This window comes from Telopea speciosissima, chromosome 1 (assembly GCF_018873765.1).
Source record: "Telopea speciosissima isolate NSW1024214 ecotype Mountain lineage chromosome 1, Tspe_v1, whole genome shotgun sequence".
Lineage (NCBI taxonomy): Eukaryota > Viridiplantae > Streptophyta > Magnoliopsida > Proteales > Proteaceae > Telopea > Telopea speciosissima.
In genome coordinates, this window is record NC_057916.1 from 31,085,730 (window position 1) to 31,112,492 (window position 26,763).

The following is a 26,763-nucleotide window of genomic DNA, read 5'->3' on the forward strand; positions in this document are numbered from 1 at the left end:
GGAGATGGTGACTCCAAACCCAAGCTACATTAAAGGTTCATGTGTTATTGACATATAAATAGAGGTCAGTATGCCAAAAATTTATTTACACACAATGTATAAATAATACAGATGACTGTAATTCCCAATAAAATCAATAAACTAAAACCAAAATAAAAAAACCTAGCAATAGTAGTCTTTACCAAACAAAAGCTAAATAACTGTTTAAAATAATAGATCATACCCTATGCAAAATCTTGTCATCCGAAAACATCAAAATAGGAGCACTAATGATGCGGTATTAAAGACATACCGCAGGATGAGAACCAAGAAAGGCCAGGCCCAGCTCTTTGTTTTCTGTTTAGTTCTTTTCTTTTATGTTTTAAGTTGTTTTTGGTTCAGTTCCGGTTGAACCAGTGGCCCAATTTAAGCTAGATTTTCTTTAGGGTTTTAAGCCTTTTAATTTAGGTCCACATCATTAAAAGACCAGGTAAGATTTTAAGGTTTAAAAGGATTTATACCCTGTAATTGTGGCTAGAGATTTCCTAAACCAACTCCAACTCTGTTTTATGTTTTTAAAAAATAGAATGTGTGGGGGGTCTTCAGCCCACGATTTGCTTTCAAAACTTCTGCCATTCTGCTCCTTGCGTGGAAGAACTTCCTTCTGCTTGATCAAGGTGTGGTTGGTTTGATCCATCCAAACACCTCGCGATGAGAAGCCCAGGTGCATTGCTCTCTCTTTAGTCTTCACTAAGATACTGAACTGCTGTTATTTTCTGCAATTCAGTTCATCATTGAATTAAGCAGTCACCATTAGAATTGCTAGTCAAGAGGTGAATTTCTTACTTTATTCAACTTCTGTTTTCGGCCATTATCAATCCAACTGCCTGCTTTCAAAAATCTGTCTTCGATTCGTGAATCCGTCGACTAAATAGAGGAGTCCTATACATACTAGGATTGCTTGATTTTGGGAGTTCTATATTGCGGATCTCAATTCTGACTTCAGAACTATTCTGTCGACATTGTTAGTGTTCAAGTTCTTTCTCAGTTTTCAAATCTATTATTAGCTGTCGATTGACGTCCTACTACAAGTAGGATTGGTTCTCTACAATCAATTGCGGAATCAATATCTGTCTTTGTTGATCTGATGCTTCTGAGTTTAATAACATCATATATTCTGCAATCTGATCGTTTGTCAGAATTTCAGTTTGCCAGTTTTGCCCCTTCCCTATTTTCAGTAAGAAATCTCCATAAGACCAGATCCACCCATTGGATGGATCCAGCTGAAACTTCGAGCAAAGGTCATACTCCCTAGAAAGAGAACTCGACCTGAATTTCAGATCCATCTGCTGGTCAGATTTTTTACAGAATTTTTCTCCTAAAACTGGAACTTTGTCTCTCTGTTTTTCTTATTCTGTTTAGTATTGTTTTAACCCGTTAAATCAGTATTACATTAAATACCTGTGACTTCTGCTTCATCTTTTAAGTGTGAATGAAATATTCAAGCTGTATAATTTATGCTCTACTCAGGTGAATAGTGAAAAGCGCTTGCAAAAGAAAGAAATTGAAGTCTATGGATGATTTTAGCAGATTGTAACTCATGCTTCAAATTCAAACAAACAACAGTGTGAGAAGATTTTAAACCTATATTAACTTAGGGCTAGATTGATTTTACAGCATAACATGCCAGCAACAAGTCCTTACATCAGAAAATGAAGTCAGCAATTACTCATCCCACGTATAGAGATTAAAAAGATACCTTGCATCGGAACCACGCTCCACGATAACCCGAAAGAAATGACTTGGCCTCTGCCTGTTGGCCGACCTTAAAAGCTAGTTTACACTCAGTGCCCATAGTGATGCAAGAGATGTATACCTGCAGGATAATCATGTCCAAATTTAGAAATAAAAACTTCTCAAGAAAAATGATACACTCCTTGGGGAGGGGGACAAATGACTGGATGACATTATTGAAGTAATCAACAAGAGCAGTCTCATACACAACCAGTAACAGTTACCATTCAACAATATCCACATCCCACAAAAACCTAACCTATTCATTAACAACTGACCTATTAAACATGGAATCATGAACCCCTCAAAACAGATTATGCACATTCCACCATCTAAATAGAGGATATAAATATTCCATTCCTTCATAAATAATAAGATATTTTAAACTACAGTATCCTACAAAAGTACCACTTTCACTCCCAAATTTATAGCATATCCAAAACATCAAAAAGTTAAACCTCAATAACACGTAATGAACTCCAAAATCCAAATTACTGCAAAAGCTCATTCCACATTGCCTCAGGAAGAGATGGGGCAAAACCTGGGTCACAAAACCCTATTTGGATTCACTATGGGCCCACCCAGATGCACAATGGCCAATAGTAAGAAGAAAATGGCAATCTCGTAAATAATTTCCAAGTTTAAAAGGGTATGGCACTTTGAGGATGAATCGAAATATAGCTGCTACACCAAAAGTAGGTGCAAAAAACCAACCAGACTGACCTAGTGGATTAATCAGAAATACAGAAACAAAAACAGCAATTGGACCAGAAAATGCGATTGCATTATAAGGTCGCAATTGAACAGATCGAGCAAGTTCGAATTGACGTAACATGAAACCTATTAGGAGCAAGAGCTCTTTCAGTCTACCCGGGCGCGCTTCTTCATTCTTCGATCAGGGGCGGGCTTCTTCCCTTTAAACAGAATCTTTAAGGTAACTTAGAAGAAACTAAAAGGGATATAAATGGATTATAAATTAAAGATGGAGGGTTATCTTGGAACCAAAATTAAGATAAGGGACATATGGGAATAAAAGAAAAAGGAGGAATATTAAAGGAAAGTGGGGAATAAATAAAGCAATAAACTGAGGGAAGAAGACCACTGTCTTCAACCTCACGACTCTAACATGAACAGCAGAAGAGATCTGTTTCGAAGAGGAGAACTTACTCATAGGAATCCTGATCGTATGGAAATTTCAGGGTAAGCATCTTAATGAATTACCCTCTTAGGTGTATTAGTGTAGTGTTTATTAACCCAATAGATCAAGCTAGAAATTGAAACCAAGCTTCTGAAAGCATACCTGGCGGTAGAAGAGAGATCAGGTATGATTTGAGTTTGCTATTTCACCACATGGAAAGACTTCAGGTCTGAGATTCAGCGGCTGAAATTGCCTAGGGCAGGTAGTCCTACACCTAAAAGATGGGCGGAAAGAAAAAGGGTTGAGAGAAATTAACTCACAACTGATGGTACCGTTGTGCGCCAGAACAGAGTACTGGAAAAGTAGCAGTAAATAGCATAAAGAGAAGAAGGGATGCAAGAGAGAAGAAAATCGCAGGAGAAGGGGGGGAGAAGCTCACACAAGCTACCAAAGGCCATGCAGGCTTCAAACCAACAAACTCAATTCATTCTATAAATCTGCCTCAATCTTGGTTACACATCTATTTATGAAACCCACAAAAATAAAGATTCCTAATTATTTACCTAAAACCTAGACTAATAAAAATAAAAACTAAATATTACTCAAATTGAAAATTTCCCTACATGTGTAAATTTTTGTTTTTATTTTTGGTAGAACCCGTTACACATCTATTTATAAAACCCACAAAAATAAAGATTCATAATTATTTACCTAAAACCTAGACTAATAAAAATAAAAACTAAATATTACTCAAATTGAAAATTTCCCTACATGTGTAAATTTTTTTTAATTTTTTTTTATAGAACCCTACATGTGTAATAGCTATCCAAAATAAGATTACATATATTTTTCAAATAAAATAAATCCTAAATATCCTACTGAACCTAAAAATCCACTAAGACCCGATTCGTCTTCATATGGGTCCCCCAACGAGTTTAGACCAGTTCAAGAAATTGCTCCTGCATCAAGAGGCAACGGATGAAAAGTGAGCTATTGGTTCACCATCCCCTTCGGAAAAAAAGCAAATATTTCTAGAGCCTAAACTACTATTATGAGACAATCTATTATACAGATGTCATAAGTTCATATCACCAAGGTGAGTGGTACCAGCAACCTTGAGCCCAAGGCAAGGTCTTAATCTTTTTCCCAATATTTTAAGCCAATTCCATGTATGTTTGCCAATTATGGATATTTTAATCAACCAAATATTCTTCTTACCCTATTTTACCCTTCTTCTGCCTTTCTTTTAATTCTTTTTCTTCTTCCCCTTTTTCCTACCCTTCTCCCCCTCCCCCTTTTAACCCCTCAGTCTGGTCTAGGTGCCTTGAACTTAAGGCAACTATTGGCCTAGACATTCTAGGTGTCCTTGTGCCCTAAGCGAAGCCTTGACAACTACGATCCATAGTGAGGATCTTAAAGATAGTGCAGAACAAAGTATGCCCCATGCGAAAGCTGTTAAGGTAGGTTCCATCTCCTTATAATGCTCTCAACACATGCATCTTGTTCAGTCAATGCTTGATTTTCTTCTTCTTATGGAAATTTCAGATACGTTCTTCCACATAAGAGAATTAGAATAGAGAATTTTGATGGGATGTGGTTGTATCCAAAGATTTAGGGATCAGGATCAGAGATCATAATTGATCCTTACTGATTTGGATCTGTAACAGTGGATCTGCAAATGGTCAAGCCTTAATTAACATTAGCTATAATCAGTTGAACCTTAAATACCTGATTATTAGGAGGACCATACTTACAATATGAAAAAATGAAGACCCTGCTGGAGTTTCCAGCACCGGGGATATCTCAATCATTTTGAAATGGCAACTTAGAAAATTATCCTAGCATTGAAGTTATTTCTTAAACAAGATAAATATGGAGTTAATTTGTTAGACTTAAGGTTCTAGGTGTTAAGTCAATGCTTGATTATCTCAGTCAACTATCCTACGCTTCTATGTACTAGCCAAATAGATTTCTTCTTAACAAGAAAGTCCGACAGACGGTTCTATAAAGACTATAAGGTTATTCCTGAGGAGAGCCTAACCACTCAACATAGAATGGTGGTCCTATACAATGTGCCTCACTACTCAGAATCGTAGGATAGGTGAGCCTATTCACCCTAAGATAAAGTGGTGGAGATTAAAAGGAGTCCTTGATTCCATTTAAGGATAAAATGCTCAAACAAGGAAATTGGGACCTTGAGGGAGACCCCAATACGGTGTAGGACGTGATGAAAGCTTGCATAAAGAAGGTTGCTAAAGAGATTCTAGGGAAAACGAAAGGCATACGGCATGCTCCTAGGGAGACCTGGTGGTGGGATGATGAGGTCCAAGTGGCCATTAAGACCAAGAAAGCTTGTTTTAAAATATGGCCAAGGTCTATAAAGGTAGAGGATCTAACAAGATACAAGCTTGCCAGAAACAAAGCTAAGAAGATTGTGGGGAAAGCAAGGGCAAAGAAATATGACAATCTCTATAACAATTTGAATTCAAAGGATTGGGAAAAAACTATATAAAAGATTGCTAAAGTGAGTAAAATAATGACCAGAGATTTAGACCATGTTAGATATATTAAAAGTGAGGATGGCATAATACTAATAAAAGACGAGGATATTGAAGAGAGGTGGAAAGAGTACTTCCACAGGCTTCTTAATGAAGACTCCTCGAGTGATACGACTATGGAAAGTGACATTATTCATAGGGACACCTCTTCGAGTAGATATATACGCAAATTAGGATGACTAAAGTAAAAGAAACTATAAGAAAGGTGAAAGTAGGCAAAGCTCCAGGCCAAGACTAGATCCCGATTGAGGTGTGGAAGAATGTAGGATTTTGTGGTCTATCCTGGCTAACCAAATTGTTTAACAAGATTATGACTACTACGAAAAGTCAGATGAATGGAGGAGAAGCATTGTGATCCCAATTTATAAAAACAAAGGAGATATTCATATTTGTGATGACTATAGAGGCATAAAGTCGATGAGTCATACAATGAAGTTATGAAAGAGGGTTATTAAACCCACTTGAAAAAGGATACTACTATTTCGGAAAGCCAATTCGGTTTGATGCCTAAAAGATCATCGATGTAGGCAATTTTCTTACTTAAGAGATGTAAGGGTATTTATGTAATATCTCTTCATATGTTCGAATATAATCCTACTTGTATTAATGCCCAGGCTGTGAGGGGCAATCTAGTAATTAGTCCATCTGACGTAAACCCTAGTTTCCTATAAATACTAGATGGAGGCAGCAGTCTGGGTATTCCAAACTAGATACTCAGGGTGTAATGCTTGAAGCAACCTTGTGCTTAAACCCTAAACCCTAACAATCTTAAAGCATTAGGTATTTTATCTCGATCAACTTTGGAGATCGAATTACAGTTGGAAGATCAATTTTGCAATCCTTATTTTATTGGCGTTTATCATTCACGGCAAGGTGATCTCCATGATCGGCTTAGGATTTCGGATCTCTTTCTCTGGCTTTATTTTGTGCGTTGTCGTTCATGGCAAGACGTTGTTTATTGCTTTGATCCAAAGTGCGTCTACAGAATTTGTCAAGAGGCTTTTTGCATCTTCTCAAAAGAAAGCTTCTGCGTGCTTTGATTTATATTAAAAAAGAAGAAGAGAAAATCAGAAGGACGTTCTGCAACTTTTTTGTTAGAGAACCTTTAATCAAAGGTATTCCATGGTGGTCTGATTACAAATGGTCAAACAGATATATTGCTTTAGAGAAGCATTAAGTCTCTTTTGGTTTTGTCAAATCAAATAAAGTGGAAGTGGAAGATCTACAGAATTGTTGTTTTCAAATCTCTTTTCTACTTCCTTTGATTTGATTATTAAAATAAAATTAAAAAAACAAAGGAAAAGTAGAAAAGATAAAACAGAAGAAAACAAAATCAATTTTTGTCCGTATAAACCTTTTGGTTGTTTGAAAGAAAAAAAAAACAACTTTGGCAGAAAGTTTTCTTTTCTGGGGTTCGGCTACTATCTGCGAGCAGTCAACACCGCATCAGAGCCGACACCACTGCAATTTTGCGATCCTTTCCTCCGCCATCTAAATCCAGGGTTCTCCATCTCAGGTGTGATTGTTCCTTTGAGTATTTATTTTTATTTGAGTTATTCCTTGGGCATATAAACAAACCACATAACAATGGAGAAACATGCTGTTCCAATTGAGATGATCAAATTGGAAAGCTTTAGTGGCTCTGAGTTCAATTCTTGGAAAAAGGATGACTCAGTTTGGACTGAAGTACCTCAATATTTTCTACACTATAGTAAATAAATTTTTTAATTGCACGGACCTAACTGAAGCCCAATGGATAAGTGATGAAGACTTTTGCAAAGACTACCTATTGAACTGCCTGTCAGATAAGCTGGCAGAAGCCTATAGTAAATACGAGACTGCAAAAGAGATTTGGAAAAACTTAGAAGCCCAATTAAAAAAGGAGGAGGATCTATAAAAAAACTCACTTGGTTGACAAGTTTATGGATTTCAAGTTTCAAGAAGACAAGGATATACTTCCTCAAGTAACAGACTTTGATAACTTGAGAACAAAACTGAACCAAGAAAATATCCCTGTTGTTGATGCATTTTTAGTGGGTGCAATTATTTTTAAGTTACCCTCTAACTGGCATTCCTTTAAAACTGAGATGCATAAGAAGAAAACACAAGTGGGGCTAGATGATCTTAAACGGTTAATTAGAATCGAAGATGAGAACAGAGCCAGGACTAACTTGGAGATGGTGAAACAACAACAGACATCTGCCAATTTAGTTTCACAATCCAAGAAAAATTATAGGCAGTCTAAACCACCTAAGAAAGAACCCCAACAGTTGGAGACCAAAAAGACTAACTTTAAAAAGAAGGGCAAGTGCCGCAACTGCAAAAAATGGGGTCACTATGCATCTGAGTGTAGGAGTCCTAAGAAAGGGAACATTAATACACCACAGAAGGAAGTTCACATGTTGGTGGACAAGACTGAGCCTACTAACTTTGTTGCCATGGTTGGCAATGGTAAGGGGTTGGCCAGTACATCTTCAGATTGGTGGTTAGATTCTAGAGTGACTTGTCATGTTTGCAATAGCAAGGACCTACTCACTGATGTTGTTCAAGTAGCAGAGACTGTCGCTGTTGCAAATGAAAACGTCGTGGAAGTGATTCAACAAGGGACAGCGAACCTGGTTCTTTCATCAGGTAAAATACTTATTTTGAAAAATGTTAAAATCTTTCCTGGTCTTGAAAAGAATTTAATTTCAATTGGAATTTTGGTTGATGCTGACATGTCTATTACTTTTAGTAGTGGTAGAGTAACATTATCTGTTAACTCCTTTTATTTTGGATGTGCTTATAATCTGAATGGTATGTTTAAGTTAAGTTTAGCCAATGAGACAATAAATCAGGTTAACCATACTTTACTTGATCCCAAAATACTACACTGTAGGTTTGGACATGTGAACTATAGGAAAATGCTCAAACTAGCTAAAACTCATAATTTACCATTAGACACTTCAATTAGATTTAACAGATGTGAAGTGTGTGCTCAAACCAAAATAACTAGAAAACCTTTCAGATCGGTTTCTAGGAGCACTCAACTTCTTGAACTTATACATTCTGATATTTGTGACTTTAAAAGCTACACAACTAGAGGAGATCGGAAGTATTTGATAACATTTATAGACGATTTTTCTAGATATTGTCATTTATACTTGTTAAAATCTAAAGATGACCCTTTTGAAAATTTTAAAATTTTCAAAAATATGGTAGAAAATCAGTTAAACTTGAAAATTAAAAGATTTAGAAGTGATAGGGGAGGAGAATACAAATTGACAGAGTTCAAGGAATTTTATGCCTCTGCGGGCATAATCCTTGAAACTACTGCTCATTACTCACCTCAATCAAATGGCATAGCTGAAAGAAATAACAAGACATTAACAGAGATGTTAAACTCCATATTATTGACAGCTGGCATGTCCTCTTGCTATTGGGGAGAAGCAGTGTTGACTCCAAATCACATTGTAAATAGACTATCACATTCAAAACTAACTTCTACACCTTATGAACTATGGCATAACCATCATTGTAGATATGACACTCTTAAGGTTTGGGGCTGTATAGCTTATGTTAGGATACAAGACCCTAGGAGACCTAAGGTGGGAACTAGAACAAACACTTGTGTGTATCTAGATTGTGCAGAAGACAGTGCTGTAAACCGATTTTTGGATCTATCAACTAATGTGGTGATAGAATCTATGGATGTTATATTCTTCAAAGATAAATTCCTCAAAGATAAAGGCATGAACTTGTCTGGTTTGACAAAAATGGTTATAAAATCACCTTTGGAATCTGAACCAATTATTTTTGACACTACTCCCACAATGCTCCCTGAATCAGAACCTAGAAGAGTATCTACTAGAGATAGAGTACCCAAAAATTTTGGTGAGGATTTTGTGACCTACCATCTAGAGATCGATCCATCCACTTATAAGGAAGCGATGAGATCTAGGGACTCACTGCTATGAAAAGAAGCCATTGATGAGGAAATGAGCTATTTAATGCAGAATGAGACTTGGCACCTTGTTGATCTGCCTAAAGGGGCTAAGACAATAGGGTGTAAGTGGGTACTGAAGAAGAAACTTAATCTGGATGGGTCTATAGCCAGGTATAAAGCATGGTTAGTAGCTAATGGCTATACTCAGGTGAGAGGGATAGATTATTTTGACATCTACCCCCCGGTCTGCCATTTGACAACGATAAAGATTCTTCTTGCCATAGCATCTATTGAGCACTATGTTGTGCATCAAATCGATGTAAAAATGATTTTCTTAAATGGAGACCTAACAAAAGAAATCTACATGAACCAACCTAAAGGGTTTGTCATGGAAGGTTCGAAAAAAAGAGTTTGTAAATTAAACAAATCTCTCTATGATCTTAAATAAACACCTAAATTATGGCATGAGAAGTTTGACAAGACAATAAAGAGCCTTGATTTTCAAACCAGCAACTCAGATAAGTACCTTTATTTTTTGTCTGAGTCAAACACGATCGCGATTATTTGCTTGTATGTAGACGACATGTTGATTTTAGGTTCTGATCTCTCTGTAGTGAGTGACATAAAAGTAACCTTGTCCAAAGAATTCGACATGAAATATCTTGATGTGGTAAACACCATTCTTGGGATGAGAGTAAGCTTCGATGAGCAGGGGATCACCCTTAGTCAGTCTCATTACATTGAGAAGCTACTTTCTAGTTGGGGATACAGTGATTGTAAACCGATTGAGACACTCTATGACTATAACAAACGGTTGAAACCTAACACAGGCAACACCGTGAATCAGTTAGAAATTTCCAAACTGATTGGTAGTCTCATATATGCAATGAGTTGCACTAGGCCAGACATAGCTTTTACGGTAGGCATGCTGAGTCATTTTATTAGTAATCCTGGAAAAGAGCATTGGGATGCCCTGACGAGGCTGATGAGATACCTTAAGTGTACTCTAGGTTATGCTCTATGTTATACTGGACATCCTCCAACTTTGGAAGGATATTCTGATGCATCTTGGTGCTCAGATTTAGGAGACAGCAGATCCACTAGTGGTTATGTATTTACACTAGGAGGAGCAGTTGTAGCATGGAAGTCCAAGAGACAGACTGGTGTTGCTCTGTCATCTATGGAATCGAAACTTTATGCTCTAGCTTCTACAGGAGATGAAGCAGAGTGGATAAAGGATCTGATCATGGATATTCCATTAAGGAGTTTTAAGTTAAACTCTATATCTATATTCTGTGATAATCAAGCAACAGAAATGATAGTGAATAACTCACTATTTAATGGTAAGAGGAGACACATCAAGCTAAAATAGGTCATGCTGAATTATCGAACAGAACAATGGATTATCACTTTGATTGATTTGAGATCGAAGGATAATATGGCAGATGCCCTTACAAAACGATTGAACAAAGATCGAACATTCAAAACCACGAGGGAGATGGGGTTAAAGACCATTTAGTCAGGTCTTAACCTAACCCAATATTTTTTTAAATTATTCAAATCTCATCTAGCCTTGAAAAACATTCGGGACAGTTTACATGTTTCAGATAACTTAGTTAGGTTACTAAGTATGGGGGTTTGTGAAACCATTCCAAATTTGATGGTGTAGCAAATTCTTCATGTGAAATTTCCTTACTTTGTTATTCCACAAAAGAATATGAAAAATGTCTGATATGTTTCAATGATATTGTGCTAGTCTTTATGTCATTCCAAATTTGATAACATGTCTTTCATAGTATGGTGTATCATTCCAAATTTGATGATACAACATAAATCTATGACTGATATGACGAACACAGTATTCTAAATGAAAATATGGTATGGTCCTTGTGATAGAAACTATATAGGATCGAGTTCTTTTAAAGAAACTTGATGATGATGCTTACTGTTTTTTATTTACCTTCAGCCATATATGAAATGTACTAAGTTCTTATTGTTGAACTAGATACTATTGTCCAAATGATTGAATTCATATTATCTTATGAAATTCATATTTGACAAATTACAGAGAATGACAAAGATGGAGGAGAACGGTTGAATCTGGATCTCGATGAGGATGACTTACTTAATGAGTAAAGTCACATAGATTGTAATAACTTTTTCTTTTGATTATTTCTTTTGGTTTAGCCACTTGCATGTGAAACTTTGAATTTATTGTTGGGTTTAGTTTTGATCTAAAACCCTAGTTTTATTTCTTGACGTTTATTTATTTGATTTATTGAATTATTGATATTCAATTTATATTGATTCAATTACTAATTGAACAATGGTTTTTATACATGTGTGGTGGATTTATGTAGAACATAGGAGGAGATTGTAAGGGTATTTATGTAATATCCCTTCATATGTTCTAATATAATCCTACTTGTATTAATGCCCAGGCTGTGAGGGGCAATCTAGTAATTAACCCATCTAACCTAAACCCTAGTTTCCTATAAATACTAGCTGGAGGTAGCAGTCTGGGTATTCCAAACTAGATACTCAGGGTGTAATGCTTTAAGCAACCTTGTACTTAAACCCTAAACCCTAACAAGAGACTCATGGAAAGATATAGAGAGGGCAAGAAAGATCTCCATATGGTCTTCATAGACCTAGAAAAAGCCTACGAAAAAGTCTTTAGAGAATTAATCTAGAGTATCCTAAAGAACAAAAGAATGTCATGTAAATACGTACACATAATTAAAGATATGTACGCTGATGTGGTGCTAGCATTAGAACGGTGGGGGACCAAGACAGTAAATTCCCAATTTCAATTGATTTACACCAAGGATCAGCCTTAAGCCCTTATTTGTTTGCACTTATCATAGACGACTTAACCAGAGACATACAAGATGAGGTCCCTTGGTGTATGATCTTTGCAGATGCGATTGTTTTTGTGGATGAAAGGCAAACAGGGATTAACACCAAAGTGGAACTATGGAGATCAACCTTGGAATCAAAAGGTCTGAACATAAGTAGAACTAAGAAACAGTGCGGGATGTTGGGCTATGAAGAAGTGTCACATAAATAAACTTGGCGTTGCAGAGAAGAGGATGTTGAGAAGGATGTGTGATACTAGGAAGGATAAAGTAAGGAATGACATATTAGAGTTGGGTTAGGAGTTGCTCTAATCCATGATAAACTTAGAGAAAATTGTTTGAGTTGGCATGGCCATGTTCAACAGAGGCCTTTGGATGCCCCAGTTCGAAGGAGCGACCTGATTCAAATTGAAGGAACCAAAAGAGCTAGAGGTAGGCCTAAGATAACCATAGGGGAAGTGGAGAAGAAAGACATGCTTAGCTTAGGTCTTGCTTCTTGTTTGACTTCATAAACAGTTGAATGGAGAGTGAAGATCCACGTGGTCAATCCCATTTAGTTGGGCTATGATGTTGTGATGCTATTGCTGTAATACACTCCATTCTCAAGGACTCAAGGGGAATGTTGAGCTGTTAAGATGCAGTTCGTGGCTAAGTTGGGAAGATGCCCTAGAGTTCGTATCATTGTTGTGTGCTCCTTCACTTTACTTTCATATTATCAATATTTTTGTTTCTACTAGGACCCATGTAGCCAACCCCGTTTAGTTGAGATAAGGCAGATTTGTTGTTGTAAGTTTTGTTTTCTTCATAGTCTTGTTTAGAAATTGGTAAGTTAGAGTCATGGATCACAGAATAAGAAAGTGGCCTTCGGACTTTTCATAAATTAGAGAGCATAAAAGATTCTATTTTGTTCATAGAGGGGTCAACATGTGCTTCAGAATTGGTAAATCAAGGAACCTATCTTTTCAAAGCATTATAGCGTATATAAAGGCAAGGGGGTTGGCCAGAGTAATAGGTTGAATTGTTAATTGCTTTTATTACCAAAAAAAAGAATTGTTAATTGCTTTAGAAGTTGAATTGTACTTCTACTTTGCTGCTCCTACAATTAATGCCTTTAAATTGTAACTCTTGTTGATGGTAGCAATAAACCCTATTTTTATTTTTAACTAATTCCATTATTTTCTTCATATTCTGTTGTGAAGTTCCCATAACTTACATATGTCCAGCCTTTCTTCCCCATGTTTTCTTTATCACATCACTTCCAAACCTCACCCATATGCAACCTAACTGGTTGAGGAGTTCTCCTTGTGGTTTATATTGTCCACCTATTACAGAACCCATCATAATCCCATAAACCCATCCTCTACCTTCTCAAGACGGTAGGCTTAGCCTATTGAAAACCTTACCCTAACCCCAACATACATTTTAGCTTTACAAAATTCTTTACACAGTATATCCAAAATATATTTGGGACCAAACACGATAGAAATAGAAAAATTAAACTACATACGAATGATCTATGCATACAGAGTTCCAAAATAAGACCGAAAATATAGATGTGCTAATAATATTATAGAATCCAATATTTCAAGAACTGAGTGCTCTAACTCTTCATCTGTAAAAGTATCTACTACAAATTTATCAAGCTTTTTCGCAAGCGCAAACAACTATAAGCCTTTCATCACTTCATATTTAAAGTTCAAACTTACGAGGCGAAGAGAAGAATACTCACCTGATTAAACGATTCTGTTACTTACATCAACCCCCCTCTCTTTCAAACCCTAGGATTCCAAAATCGAAAGCATGCAATATACGAATAATAGTAAATATAAACCAACAATGAGGCATGTACTCGAAGTCTCCAAAGAAAAACAACAGAGAGAAATGCGATAGTCATACCCTAATATCTTCAAGAACAACAAAGATGAAATTTGGAGAGCTTCGCCTTCGCGCCAGACAAAAGCATTTCCTGTCTCGCGCTCTCTGTCACAAAAGGTACAAGTTTATAACCTCTATCGTGCTAGCAAATAGCATTGCACTGTGTAACTGAATTAGCGTTTACGATTGAATTTTCATGATTCTAGTTCCGAGTCCGATAATACTTTTTTATTTTTTTGATATATGGAAATGCTAACGTGCGTGGCTACATCATGGCCGATATTGTAGCTTGAGTGGGGCCACCGCTGTAGGATCAAGAATAAAGTTGTATCTCAACCGTTGGTGGCACTGAGGTATTACATCTACATTTGCTGCGCAAACCCCATAGGGGCCAGCTAGCACTCGGATCTTTATCCCTTCCGATTCCTGACCGGCCCAGGAACTAGAGGAGATAATTTTCCCTTAGCACTCTGCCTTTGTTCCCTCCAGTTCTCTGCCCGGCCCAGTTCCCCGGTTCCTCTATCATGGGGGGCTGGAATGTCCACCTACCCTTGCCCAAACACTTTGCCTGGGTGAGGTCCACCACCCCACTACTAGAGGAATTGGGGAACTAGGCAGGACAGGGAACTAAAGGAGATAATTTTCCCCTCTGTGAGGGCAATGACCGCATGGCAGGGGGTCGCCACGTGTCCTCCACCTCATCCCTCTTTGCGGGGAAGAAAGAGGTGAAATGAATGTTGGAGTCGCTACCTAGAGGAGGGTTTAGGACCCAAAAATTGTAAAAATAATGACTCTCATGCAATGCCCTTTTGGGGATGAATAGTCTGTTAGTTTGGATACAGGTCAAGTTACGGTCCGGGGAAGGTATTAAGCACCCTGGTTCGCCTGGACTTGCTGGTCTTCTATTGCTAGGCATAATGAAACGAATAACATGCTTTAATAGAATATACATGCAAGTAAAATTGCAGGATAGTAAAATATAAGGGGAGTGAAGGGGACACATACCCAGAGGTTCAGCTGTAAGACAAGGGTTAGTATACTAGACTGTAAAACAAATGACTCAAAAAACCTAAATAACCTAAACATGGTTGACTCTAGGCTAATCATAATGAGACGATGAATGCATGTAAGTGAATATGATAATTTAATACGTATGCATGGAGAAACATGGGAATAGAATATGAAAAATATGTCAGTGGTGAATATGCATGAGGGAGTCTTAAACTACAGGGGGTTGGGATCATGGAGATGTATGCATGGGAGAATGAGATACGATATAAGAAAAAAAATGAAGAATAAGAGAAGAAATAATAGGGTGTGATCACCGTCTGGGAAGATGGGATCACACTCCTCTTGGAGATGTAAAATGCGATAATAATAGGAAAACAACAAAAATTGAATAAGATCAATGATCAAAGGGCCTACCTGGTGAAAGAATGTCAAAATAAAAGATGTGGAGGTTTCCCTTGTGTAACTCAAAAAACTTGTACATTGAGCAAGTATCGTTGTTTGTTGTGGCTTCTCTTGTCTCTTGTCTTGAATGCTTTGTTTGGCCTAGCACCGAAATTGCCAGATTGATGTCTTCAAGTATTGATGTTAGGGGGGTTTAGTGGTAGGTTGTGATGTTTGAGTGGTAGAGAGGCAATGGGTTGAGGCTAAGACTTCACAGCTCTTGAATGAAGGCTAAGTATGGATGGAGGGGGTGTTTCAATGCACTATGGGTAAAGAATCACCAAGGGAAGGCTATACCAAGTTCATGCAATGGCCAAGTAACTCATCTCAACGTGAGAGGGGGTGTTTTCATAGATGTAGAGGGGTCTCTGCACTCTCAAATTCGTGTAGGGTTGGTGGAGTTAATCTGGATTGTCGGTGGGAGTTGTGTTTGCATCAACAGTGGGTGTAAATTCAAGGTAAGGACCAATGGATGGGTATCAAGTGGTTTATTTCCTTTGGGAGGTGTTTCTTAGGGCCTATGGGAGCCAAGATTGAGATCCAAAGTGCCAAAAATAAGCTGGGACGCAAAAGGTATCGCAATCCGAGCAAAATATGGTAAGTTTGGGCTTCTCAGATTTGTAGAAACTCGAAGGTGAAACTGCCCGAGTCAACATCGAAGTGAAGTATGGTCGATATCGAGTGATTGTCGATGAACAAGACTCGACATTGAAGGTTGGTATTTTAGTGTCGATTGTCATTGACTGAATGTCGAAGTGGGATAGACAGTAGAAGTGCACTGTTCAACAGTGAGAGGGCATGGCTTAATGTCGATGGCTGGTGGGTTCGGTGTCGACTCAGGGCCTTTGAGTGTCGAAATGGGTTCCAATGTCGATGGAGATGGAATGGGCTGTTTGGGCCAGGTTTTGGGCTGGGCCAAGCTGTTTCCAAGGGGTCTGGGCTAGGGCTAGCCTTTCCAGGGGTTCTTGGATGGCTTGGAGGCTCTGGTTCGGGCTTCGATAAGGGGAATGGGTGATCGGTAAACGGATTCAAACAGTGCACACTAACGCTACATCCATAGATACACCGGCTCTAGGCCTTGGAGGGTGTTTATCATCATTACGAGAAACGTCCAGGAGAAAAGACAAAGTGAAGTGTCTACACCCTCCCCCCACCCCCCCCCCCACTTGTTAAATTCCCCTTGAGATATCCAGATACACTGACATGTACCCCTTACTTTTTTTTCCTTTTGCACTTATGATTATTACGTTCCTTATACTTGGATCATTGACAATATCACTCAGGAAAAAAATCTCTACTTAGCGGTGTTTCCTACACTCCCTCACAGAGCACCGTGTGATGACGCCTCAGCCCCCTGAGTAGATACCCAGGCGTGCTCACTCATTGGCCCAGATGCTTATGTAGAGACCATGCGACCAAGTAGAGATCTCTTACCCATATCACAAATCGTATAAGATGGCAGGAAAGTGAAATTGGTAATCATAATTTAACATGATTATATAAAAGGGAGAAAAAACGCCACCCGATTGTGCGTTGTGGCGTGTACTTGTGCCCAGACATAGCAAGGCAAAAAATGACTGGTAAAATCCTGGCTTTCCATGGGGGCGGGGCGGTCATTTCGCACCCGACTATGTCTGGGCATAGATACACATAACAACATACGACCGGGTGGTGTTCCTGTCCCTTATAGAAATTATGGGAAAAGGTTGGGTATGCTAGTGGTATACCATATGCTAGCACCCTATGTGTGTCTCTCTCTTCCACCCTTTGAAGGGTAAAGGAGTCATTTCTATAGGGGAAGAGAGAGATAGACACATAGGGTGCTAGCATACGGTATATTGCTAGCATACCCTTCCCTCTCCCATTAATTATTTAAACTTTTTTATAGTATTTAGTAATTAACAATGTTTTTTAGATGCAATTTTTATTTTGCTCTTCAAATTCAAAGGATTTAGATGCAAATTAAATGTTTACAACCAAATATGGAATGATTTGCACTTAATAATATAATTATGTGGGGTAATTCTTGCAAAAGTTTCTTTTTAGGTTTGAAATTTTCACTTTTATTTCTTTAATTTCCCGCAACCAATTGGAACATAGTTCGATTTGGTTTATATGATTTGATCTACATGTATGACAAAGGTGGCTTTAACACCAATTGTTCTGTAATTTGTTTTTGATTTGTTGAATCATACAAATTACGTTGCCATAGAAAACCAACTAGACTGATGTATATGAACACTACTGTAAAGCTAGGAAGCAGAAGACATAAGAGAGCACGGAGCGAACTCCATAGAGACTCTCTGATGCTTAAGTCAGTTCTCCAAGCAACGATAAGAATTTGCACAATAATTGCATAAGAGAGTAAAGATTGATCCATACCCTTACCTGGATGCTAACCTTTGTATTTATAGAGTAAAACTTCAATGCTTAACCGAAAGTTGGTGTTGGGAGTCCAATATTGGTAGGTATCATCTTCAAAGAAGTTGTTCCCTGTAGGAGTCTGATATGGGAGGAGATTATCTTGGAGAGTCTTGAAGGGTAAGTCTTGATATAGTGGAACTAAGGGTGTCAAACAGTGCGGTTTTGTTCATACGGTGTGGTTCCGGTTCGGTGCACATTTTGCAAGGTAAAAATCAAATCTGCACTAGATAAGAATCACCCAAATTCAGAATCGTTTTATATATGGTGCGGTTTTAGCAGTTTCTATTCGGTTTTCGTTATTTGATTTACATGCAGTTTGTAATACTAGTTTCACCTTTGTACCCTTTAATTTTATTTTCCATATCCATGTTATGTGAGAGAAACTATATTGTTTCATACACATCTTTACTGTAGGCAACATGCTAGTTGCAATAATAATTTTAAGTGATTACTTAAGGCTACAAAGTATCGCAAGGGAAACCAACCTAAGGACATCACCAATCCAAAGCCAACTCAATTTATTAACAAAGTTAACTAAGACATGCTCGTACTAAAACCTTCCGTCTTTTCATGAATTTAGCACTCAAACTAAAATTTAAAAAAAAAATCTCAGTAAGGAGTCCTAATATTTTGAAGTGTTTAACCCCATTCTTAAACAAATAAGAATAGGGTAAATTACAAATCACCCCTGGTTTTCAAACGAAACTTAGATCACCCCCTAGTTTTTGAAAAAACTCAAATCACCCCCTGGTTTAGACCCCAATATGACAAATTAGTCCCTACCGTAGTTTTATGCTGTTAAGTGATGATGTCAGCCAGTTAAATAATTTAAATCCCTAAACTATCCTTGTCCAGTATTGATTTATGATTTTACCCTTGTAACTAAAAACCCCAAATTCATCCTCTTCCTCACACCAATAACTCAATCTCAAGCAAAATGAAAAGATGAGTTGCAGGTTAATGGAGGGCAGAAGAGAATGAGATTTTTGGTGGATTAGGTGGTGGCTGGTATCTCAGTGGAGGTGTGATGAGCACATTTATGTGTGAAATCTTAGGGCATAAAACATACATTTTACCACATTAGACAGAGTTACTTTGGTGCTTTCTTGTGTTTTTCAGGTTTTGGGCTATTCTGGACTATCGGGAGCTGCATGTCCCAAGTTTCACGTAAAGTTACCATTTTTCCTTCCATGATTGTAAAGATGACTAAATTTGGAGCAAGTTGGACGTGACGGAACACAAATATGCATTCGTCTAGCCCACCGTACAGTTGATTATTCTTTTCAGCCCAAGAAAGGATAATGAGTTAGAAAGGAGCTGCAATGCAAGCCCATAGTCAGTCTACCACTGTCCAAGGATATTTTTTATATTATAGAATATATTTCTAGGCAATGGTGGAGATCTACTGCAATTACAGGGCCGTTTCGGTAATTTTGCATTATTGAAGAGAGAGAAAGATTGCTACCCACATGGAGGGACCCACACTGCCATTAGATTCCATTAATTTTGAAGGCCCACAAGGTATCCACGGTTTTTATGGGCTGCATTTAATGCCCCATGACTTTTAGAGGACACATTGGGGATTTTGTTATTTGGTTGAGTGGAATCCTAGTCATCACTATCCTAGTCATCGCTCTCGCTCTCTCCTCCAACTTTTTAAGGGCATTCCTGAAATTTCACTTGGGATAGATTTATTTTGAAAGATATTTTCTCATCTATGGAAGGTTGAAAAATCAAAGATGCTTTGATTTTATTGCTTGGAGAAGATATCTACAAAGAAAATGAAGCACAAGTTAGAATTAGAAAGTTACTGTTTGAGTTAAAATAATACCGCAAGCGTACGGGTCAATCGTAGCTACGGGTCGAACACGAGGAGATATACGCCACTCTATTTAATTAACTTAAAAGTAATGCAAAGTGGACCAAATTAAAATGTTAAATTAAACTAATTAAACTAATGAAAATTAATGCATCCTAACTCATAAGCATCTAACAAAATTAAGGGATTAAATTGGCGTCCTAACGCATGAGCATCTAACCTATACGCATGAGCATCTAACCTATCAAACTAAAGCGAATTGAAAGGAATAATAAAAAACGCAGCCACACTTCATAATCACATAAAAAGAAATAAGGGAATAAAAGTGCATCCACATACCACAACCATATAAAAAAATAAAAGAAATAGAGGAGAAGAAGAAGAAGATAGAGAGAGATAGAGGAAAGGAGAATGAGATTAAGGGTTTAGAGAATGAGATACCTTGATGTGCTTGAATACTTGAATAAACTCACCATGGCTTCCTCTTCTAAATCTCCATGTCTTGTCATCAACATAGGAACTTAGACTAGGAAGCTTTAAACTAAAACTATTACAACCATTAAATTAGACTTATGAAATCAAAACTAAGAACTTGAAATCAAAACTAAGAACTTAAGCCAAAAATAGGAAAAGAAGAGAAAATTACACTAAAAAACTGAATTAAAATTGAACTAGAAACTAACTAAAAACTGAACTAAAACTACTGACTTCTTACAACCCAAAGGGCAAGGGGTATTTATAGGGAAGAGAGAGAGGAAGTGTAGGAGAAATATTCCCTAAGAAAAGAGAATATTCTCTTCTCCTTCCTCTTTTACAATGCCTTGAATCCTAAGAAAAAGAAAAAATAGAAAGAAGAAGTAGAAGATTATTTACATAGACCTTCATTTCTGTAGAAAGTAAACTTCCATCTAACAAGTGCTTCCTTTTCTTTGTAGATATCTTCTCCAAGCAATAAAATCAAAACATCTTTGATTTTTCAACTTTCCATAGGTGAGAGAATATCTTTCAAAATAAATCTATCCCAAGTAGAATTGCGAAGTGCCCTTGAGAAGTTGGAGGAGAGAGAGAGTAAGTGATGACTAGGATTCCTTCAAGAATAAATAAAATATCCATTCTGTCTTTCAGGAAACGTGGAGCATGGGGTGCTTATATAGGCCTCACCATTGTGTTCCTTGCGAAGAATCACCCAAAATAGACCCAAATTTCGTCCAATTTGGAGTTCGGGAGCCCAAGATATCTCAAGTTGAAGTTGGACTGTCCAGAGCCCTCCAAATGGAATCTTTCGGGTACAAGAAATATAACTTCTAATAATTGCGTTAAGGCCCCTACAATCTGAACTTTCGTTTCACTTTATCCCCAGCCGACTATCAATAATTACAAATAAACCCCTATAGACCATTTTCGTGCTTCGTTACTAAACATCCGTAACTTCTTCGTTTCAACTCGAATCATGTGTCGTTTGAACCGTACGGCTGATTCGATGGGCTACACATCCAAGCCATTAACACCTTTAAACAGCTTAAAAACATTTTCTTAGCATCATCTCCTCCATTTTCACAAGAAATCACCTACAACCCGAAAAGCACAAGAAAGCACCGAGTAACTCGCCAATGTGATAAAATGTATGCTTTATGCCCTAAGATTTCACACATAAATGTGCTCATCAGTTACTTTTTAATAAATAGAAGGTTTATGTATCTAGGATTATTTTCTCTCCCTCTTTTTATTTATTTTTTATTTTTTTAGGATTCAAGGCAATGTAAAAGATGAAGGAAAAGAGAATATTCTCTTTTCTTAAGGAATATTTCTCCTACACTTCCCTTTTCTCTCTTCTCCTCTCTTCCCCCTATAAATACCCCTACCCTCTCCTTTGTAATGTGGCTCATTTACTTCGTGAAATTTCTTCTCTTCTTCTCCTTCTAATTTGTGATTTTTGGCTTTTCTAAGTTCTAGTTTGTTTTTTTTATTTTCATTTAATGGTTATAATAGGTTTAGTTTATGCTTTAATTTCAATTTAAGTCTTCAATTGGGTTATAATTTCTTAATTCTAGTTTAGGTTTTAAGCCTTTTAGTCTTATTTCTTAAGTTGATGACAAGACTTTAAGATTTAGAAGAGGAGGCCATGGTAAGTTTATCCAAGTATTCAAGCTTTTCAATTACATTCATGCAAGCACATCTAGGTTTTACTATCTAAACTCCCAATCTCATTCTCCATCTCCTCTATCTCTCTCTATCTTCTTCTTCTTCTCTCTCTATTTCTTTTATTTTAATTTTATATGGTTGTGGTTTGTGGATGCATTTTTATTCCCTTATTTCTTTTTATGTGGTTAGTATGTGTGGCTGTATTTTTATTCCTTTTAATTCGCTTTAGTTTGATAGGTTAGATGCTCATGTGTTAGGACGCCGATTTAATCCTTTAATTTTGTTAGATGCTTATGAGTTAGGATGCATGGATTTTCGTTAGTTTAATTAGTTTAATTTAACACTTTAATTTGGTTCACTTTGCATTACTTTTAAGTTAGTTAAATAGAGTGGCGTATATCTCCTCGTGATCGACCCGTAGCTATGATTGACCCGTACACTTGCGGTTTTATTTTAACTCAAACAAGGTGGGATAAGAAGAAAACAAAAATAAATGGATGGGAAGAGAGATGGATAATAGGATTCTAGGTTAGTGGGAGGCAAGTGTTAGGAATATAGAAAAAGGGGTTTGAAAGTAGGCAATAGAAATAGAAAAAAATGGAAGAAGATGAGTTCGGTTGTTCCAAGAATTGAGATAAGATGGGAAATAGAAGAGGGTTTCGGTTAGGGTAAATGAAGGAAAAATCAAAGATTATTAAAAAAGCACCATCACTCTTCTTCTTCTTAAGGAACTAAGAGGGACTTAAGCGATTTCAACGGTTGGAGTTTGAAGCAACAGATTGGTCAGAGGTTGAAACAGCAGGTCCAGCCGTCCAGGTAGGCTTCGGTCTTGCTGGTTCTTTCACCCCCCAAGACCTTTGACTCGTCTTAATCAGGTTAGAGTGCTTAGCATAAATCTTCTCAGTTTGCTTCGCTTCTTTGTTTCGATTCTTAGGTCTCTCTCTCTCCATGAATCTTTTTCTATCTCCACTGCAACTTCTCAGAAAAACCCATTGCCCCTGTCCAACCCTTTTTGTCTCCCAAATGTCTACTAGCCTCTCTCCATGAATCCGTTTTCAATCTATACTGCAACTTCCTAGGAAAACCCACTGCCCCTTTTCAACCCTTTTTGTCTCTCAAATGTCTACCAACCTTATTTCTCAGCAGACTTCGTCTCCTCTCCTCTTTTTTTCCAGCCATGATCGATCAAACCCAAAAGGCAAAAACTGAATGAAAATGAACCTAGAAACGGAAGCTTTAATTGCAACCCAGAAATAGACAAGTAACACAGAACCAGGAAACAGTGGGAAAAAAATGAAAAATGAAAATGATAAAGCGAATGTAACAATTGAAGAATCCAGGGTGTATACTTAAAAAGTTACAGAGAAGGAGGAGAAACGGATTTAGTAGTGTGAGGCTTGGTCTCTGCTCAAGACTGAATCTCTGGTAATAGCTGAACAAAGCTGAAATGAAGAACGTTGGATACTTAGCAGGTCCAATGGTAGTGGTCACACTGTCGTCCCTATCGAATGGACCATAGGGCTAGGGCGAAGCAGAGGCAGCGACGGCGGTGGCAGTGCTGCCATCGGAGTTGGAGAAAGGGGTAGGTATTTTAGGTTGAAGATGAAGGGTAGTATTGTAAATTTAATTATAATGTTTTAGTACAAGGGTAAAATAGTCCTTTCACACCAATAACTAACAGCAAACTAACACCGTTACTGTAGAGGGGGTAATTTGAGTTTTTTCAAAAATCAGGGGGTGATCTATAATTTACGAATAAAAATATTCTTAATCTTTGTTTTCTACCCGGTTTCTATTCGGTTAACCGACAGTTTTTCGGTTTTGAATCGAACCGAACTGGTAATAGAACCTATGAATTCAGAATCATGCCGGTTTTATATGGTGCGGTTCGGTTTGATCGTAAACGTTCGGTTTCGGTTCTATTTTGATACACTTAGGTGGAACTGCTCGGCGAGGAAGAAGAACAATCCTGGTATAATGGGGGACTTGACATATCTAGGAAACCAAGGGAGATTCTGGACAAGTGTCACCCATTCATGTGTGGGTGATATTTACCCAGATCAGGATACAATTTTCCCTCGGCGAGATCTCTACCAACCCTCAAAGGTTTTGGGTGATTGAATGTAGTAAATTTTGATTTGTTAATTTTAGTCCATTCGGTCCAATTTTTCGGGGCAAAGAGGTGGTACAATATACATGGTGTCAAGATTGGCAAAACATTTGCAATTAGAGTGTGTCATCTTGGCTACGAATGATGTGTTGACTGACTTCGACCTGCATGGATAGATCGTACCCCTAATAGATTGGCCATACTTAAGATGCTTTGGTGAGTTTCAAGTAGTAAGCTAATTGGTTGTTGATTATTCATGTGTATGACCGTTCATAATATTTACTCTTATTTTTTTATATTTTTAACCGTATATTGGTCTACATTTTTTCAAATATAAAATTCAAATTAAGATGTTATTTAATAGGTAAAAAATGTATGGAGATGCCTACTTGTGTGTCAATTTACAAGTAGGATTTATTTTGTCAAACTTAGCAACGGGTCTATTCTTTTGCTACCATCTCACTAAATTTTATTGGTACGATACACATGAGATTCCTTGATTTCAAAGTATATACAATTATTACTCATAATGTTTAAAACTGATATTTAAGGGTATCCCAAACACGTTAACAAGCGACAATGAAATTAACATAATAGCCCTAATTTTGTGAATCTATCAAAATGATTTTAATTGAAATCATATGATTCAAACATTGAGCTTATGTAGGAGAGCTTGCTTTGTAGCAGAGCATCTAGCAATGCCAACGTGGTGAGTGTTGGCTATTTGCTCTTACATTTGATTTTCATCATGGTCGTCCATAAACAAATTTAAATCATGGCAAACATCATAATATAACTTGATTTAATAACAAACAATCAACAACTACAAAACAAAAAAAATAAATAAATAAAACATTTGAAGGGATTTGATTCAATCATAATATTTTAACATTTAGATTCTTGATTTGGATCAATTAACATTTTTAAAATCATTTAATTTTTTACAACTCAAAAATTTCTCCACATATCAATCGGGCTTCGAAAAATTATCCTCTCCAATTCCCTCTAGCTCGACAGTGCGGCAGTGCTAGTGTGGATGTCCGACACGTGACAACTCAGACATCCAACGGTTCGAGCTCATTGACAATGTAGAGCTCAGATCGTTGGATGTCTGAGCTGCCATGTGTCAAACATCCACACTAGCAGTGCTGAGATTTGGAGAGGAATGAGGAAAGTAGAAAAAAATTGAAGAAAGAAATCCCTAATGTTGATGAAGTTACAGAATACCCTTATCAACATCTCGTAATGCTTACATGGTAATTTAAATCTTAAAATTCCAAATGATATAGTTACCCTTGTGTTCACCTATAATCTTAGTAAAAGTAGGGGCATTGTAAAGTAGGTGACAACATTTGTAACTTAGTCAGATAGACCTTTTTATTAAATACCTATCAACCATTTCATTCATTCCCATGATTCTTTCAAATTGATTGGTTTAATCATCCTATTTTTTCATTTTCTCTTTAAAAAACATAGATTATAAAAATACAAAAGTTTGGGGACCACCATATGTTCTTCCACCATCACCCAACATGTATGTATGTAGAAGAGTCAATACTCACAAGGCATTTATGTTATCGATGATGTGTTTATTCTACCATTGGAGAGGAATAATATAAATTAATCATATTTTAAAATTTTAGAGTCTAATTTAATTAGCTTTTAAAAAAAATTAATTTCATGAAAAAATTATCCTATTGCATTGTCATGTATCTTGTGTAAATTTATCCACGTGTACCAGTCCCATGGACAAAAGTGTGCACTCTCTCGACTTGGAGGGGAAAAAAAAAAAAAAAAAAAAGGGGAAAAAAACAAGAATAGACAATTCTATCTGTCTTGTGACTTTTAGAAACTTCACACGGCAATGTAACACTAAAACTACCCCAATTTATATTTGTTTGCTGATTAGCCTATATTTTGTATCGGAGGAGAGAGAGAGAGAGAGAGAGAGAGAGCCCTTGTTTCCAACTTTCCATATCTCTTATTGAGTTATTACTATTAGTTTTTCTTATTATTTTTCGCCTTCGCTCTGCTGCCCTTCCGACCCAAATCGTTTCTCCCTTCTCTGTTTTCTCGCCTGACAAGGGGAGAAAACGGCTTCGGTTCGATAGTAACAAGCTCTGTTCTGCATTACAGGTATGGGATTTTGTTTCGACAGAGCATATGTTTTCTCCCTCGATTCAAATATCGTTATCATCTGTAGATTCATCTCTCTCCGTTTGTATCGATTGGGTTTTGGTTAGGGTTTAGGGGATTTCCTATTCGATTATGTTCTTTTTTTTTTTCCTGGCGGAGGGATTTAGGGCCTATTGGATTGGGGTTGCATGGAATTAATGGATGTAAGAGTCTATAGGTTTTGCAAAATTTTCTTGTTATCCCTTTATGGTTTTCATTCTCGAGGTAGATTTCAATGAATTAAGTATTTGGCTGAATACGTTCTGTGCATGTGGACTGCCGGTTCTGACTTCTGGGAGTTTTAACGAATGGGCTCGAGGTTTTTCCCGCTCAAGAATGTTTCTTTGTTTTACTTTTCCTAATTTTGGCCTTTGAATCTGTTAATGGGGAATGTTTGAGATGGTTTATTTTCTGGACTCTGAGATAATTTTAATTGAAAAAAGAACATGTGTGGTGTCTACCGTTTCTACCGATTGGGAGTATCTTTTCGAGCGCTTATTTTCCGCCTTAGTTG

At 37.2% G+C, this 26,763-nt stretch overlaps 2 protein-coding genes across 3 annotated transcripts in view; one reads left to right on the forward strand and one right to left on the reverse strand.

Annotated features, from left to right (window-relative positions):
- The window catches only part of LOC122643026, an 81,791-nt gene extending 67,570 nt beyond the window's left edge, over window positions 1-14,221 (reverse strand). Inside the window, exons 1-2 of the mRNA XM_043836655.1 lie at window positions 14,149-14,221; window positions 1,739-1,855 (exon numbers count right to left, since the gene is read on the reverse strand). Coding sequence (XP_043692590.1) covers window positions 1,739-1,834 — 96 coding nt within the window. The 5' untranslated portion in view covers window positions 1,835-1,855; window positions 14,149-14,221. The remainder of the gene's footprint in view (window positions 1-1,738; window positions 1,856-14,148) is intronic.
- An 11,786-nt stretch (window positions 14,222-26,007) lies between these two features.
- Window positions 26,008-26,763, forward strand: part of LOC122661845 (TNF receptor-associated factor homolog 1b-like) — a 33,866-nt gene continuing 33,110 nt past the window's right edge. For both annotated transcript variants that reach the window (XM_043857364.1, XM_043857355.1), the window contains exon 1: window positions 26,008-26,210. The gene's annotated coding sequence lies outside the window, so the exon portion shown is untranslated. The remainder of the gene's footprint in view (window positions 26,211-26,763) is intronic.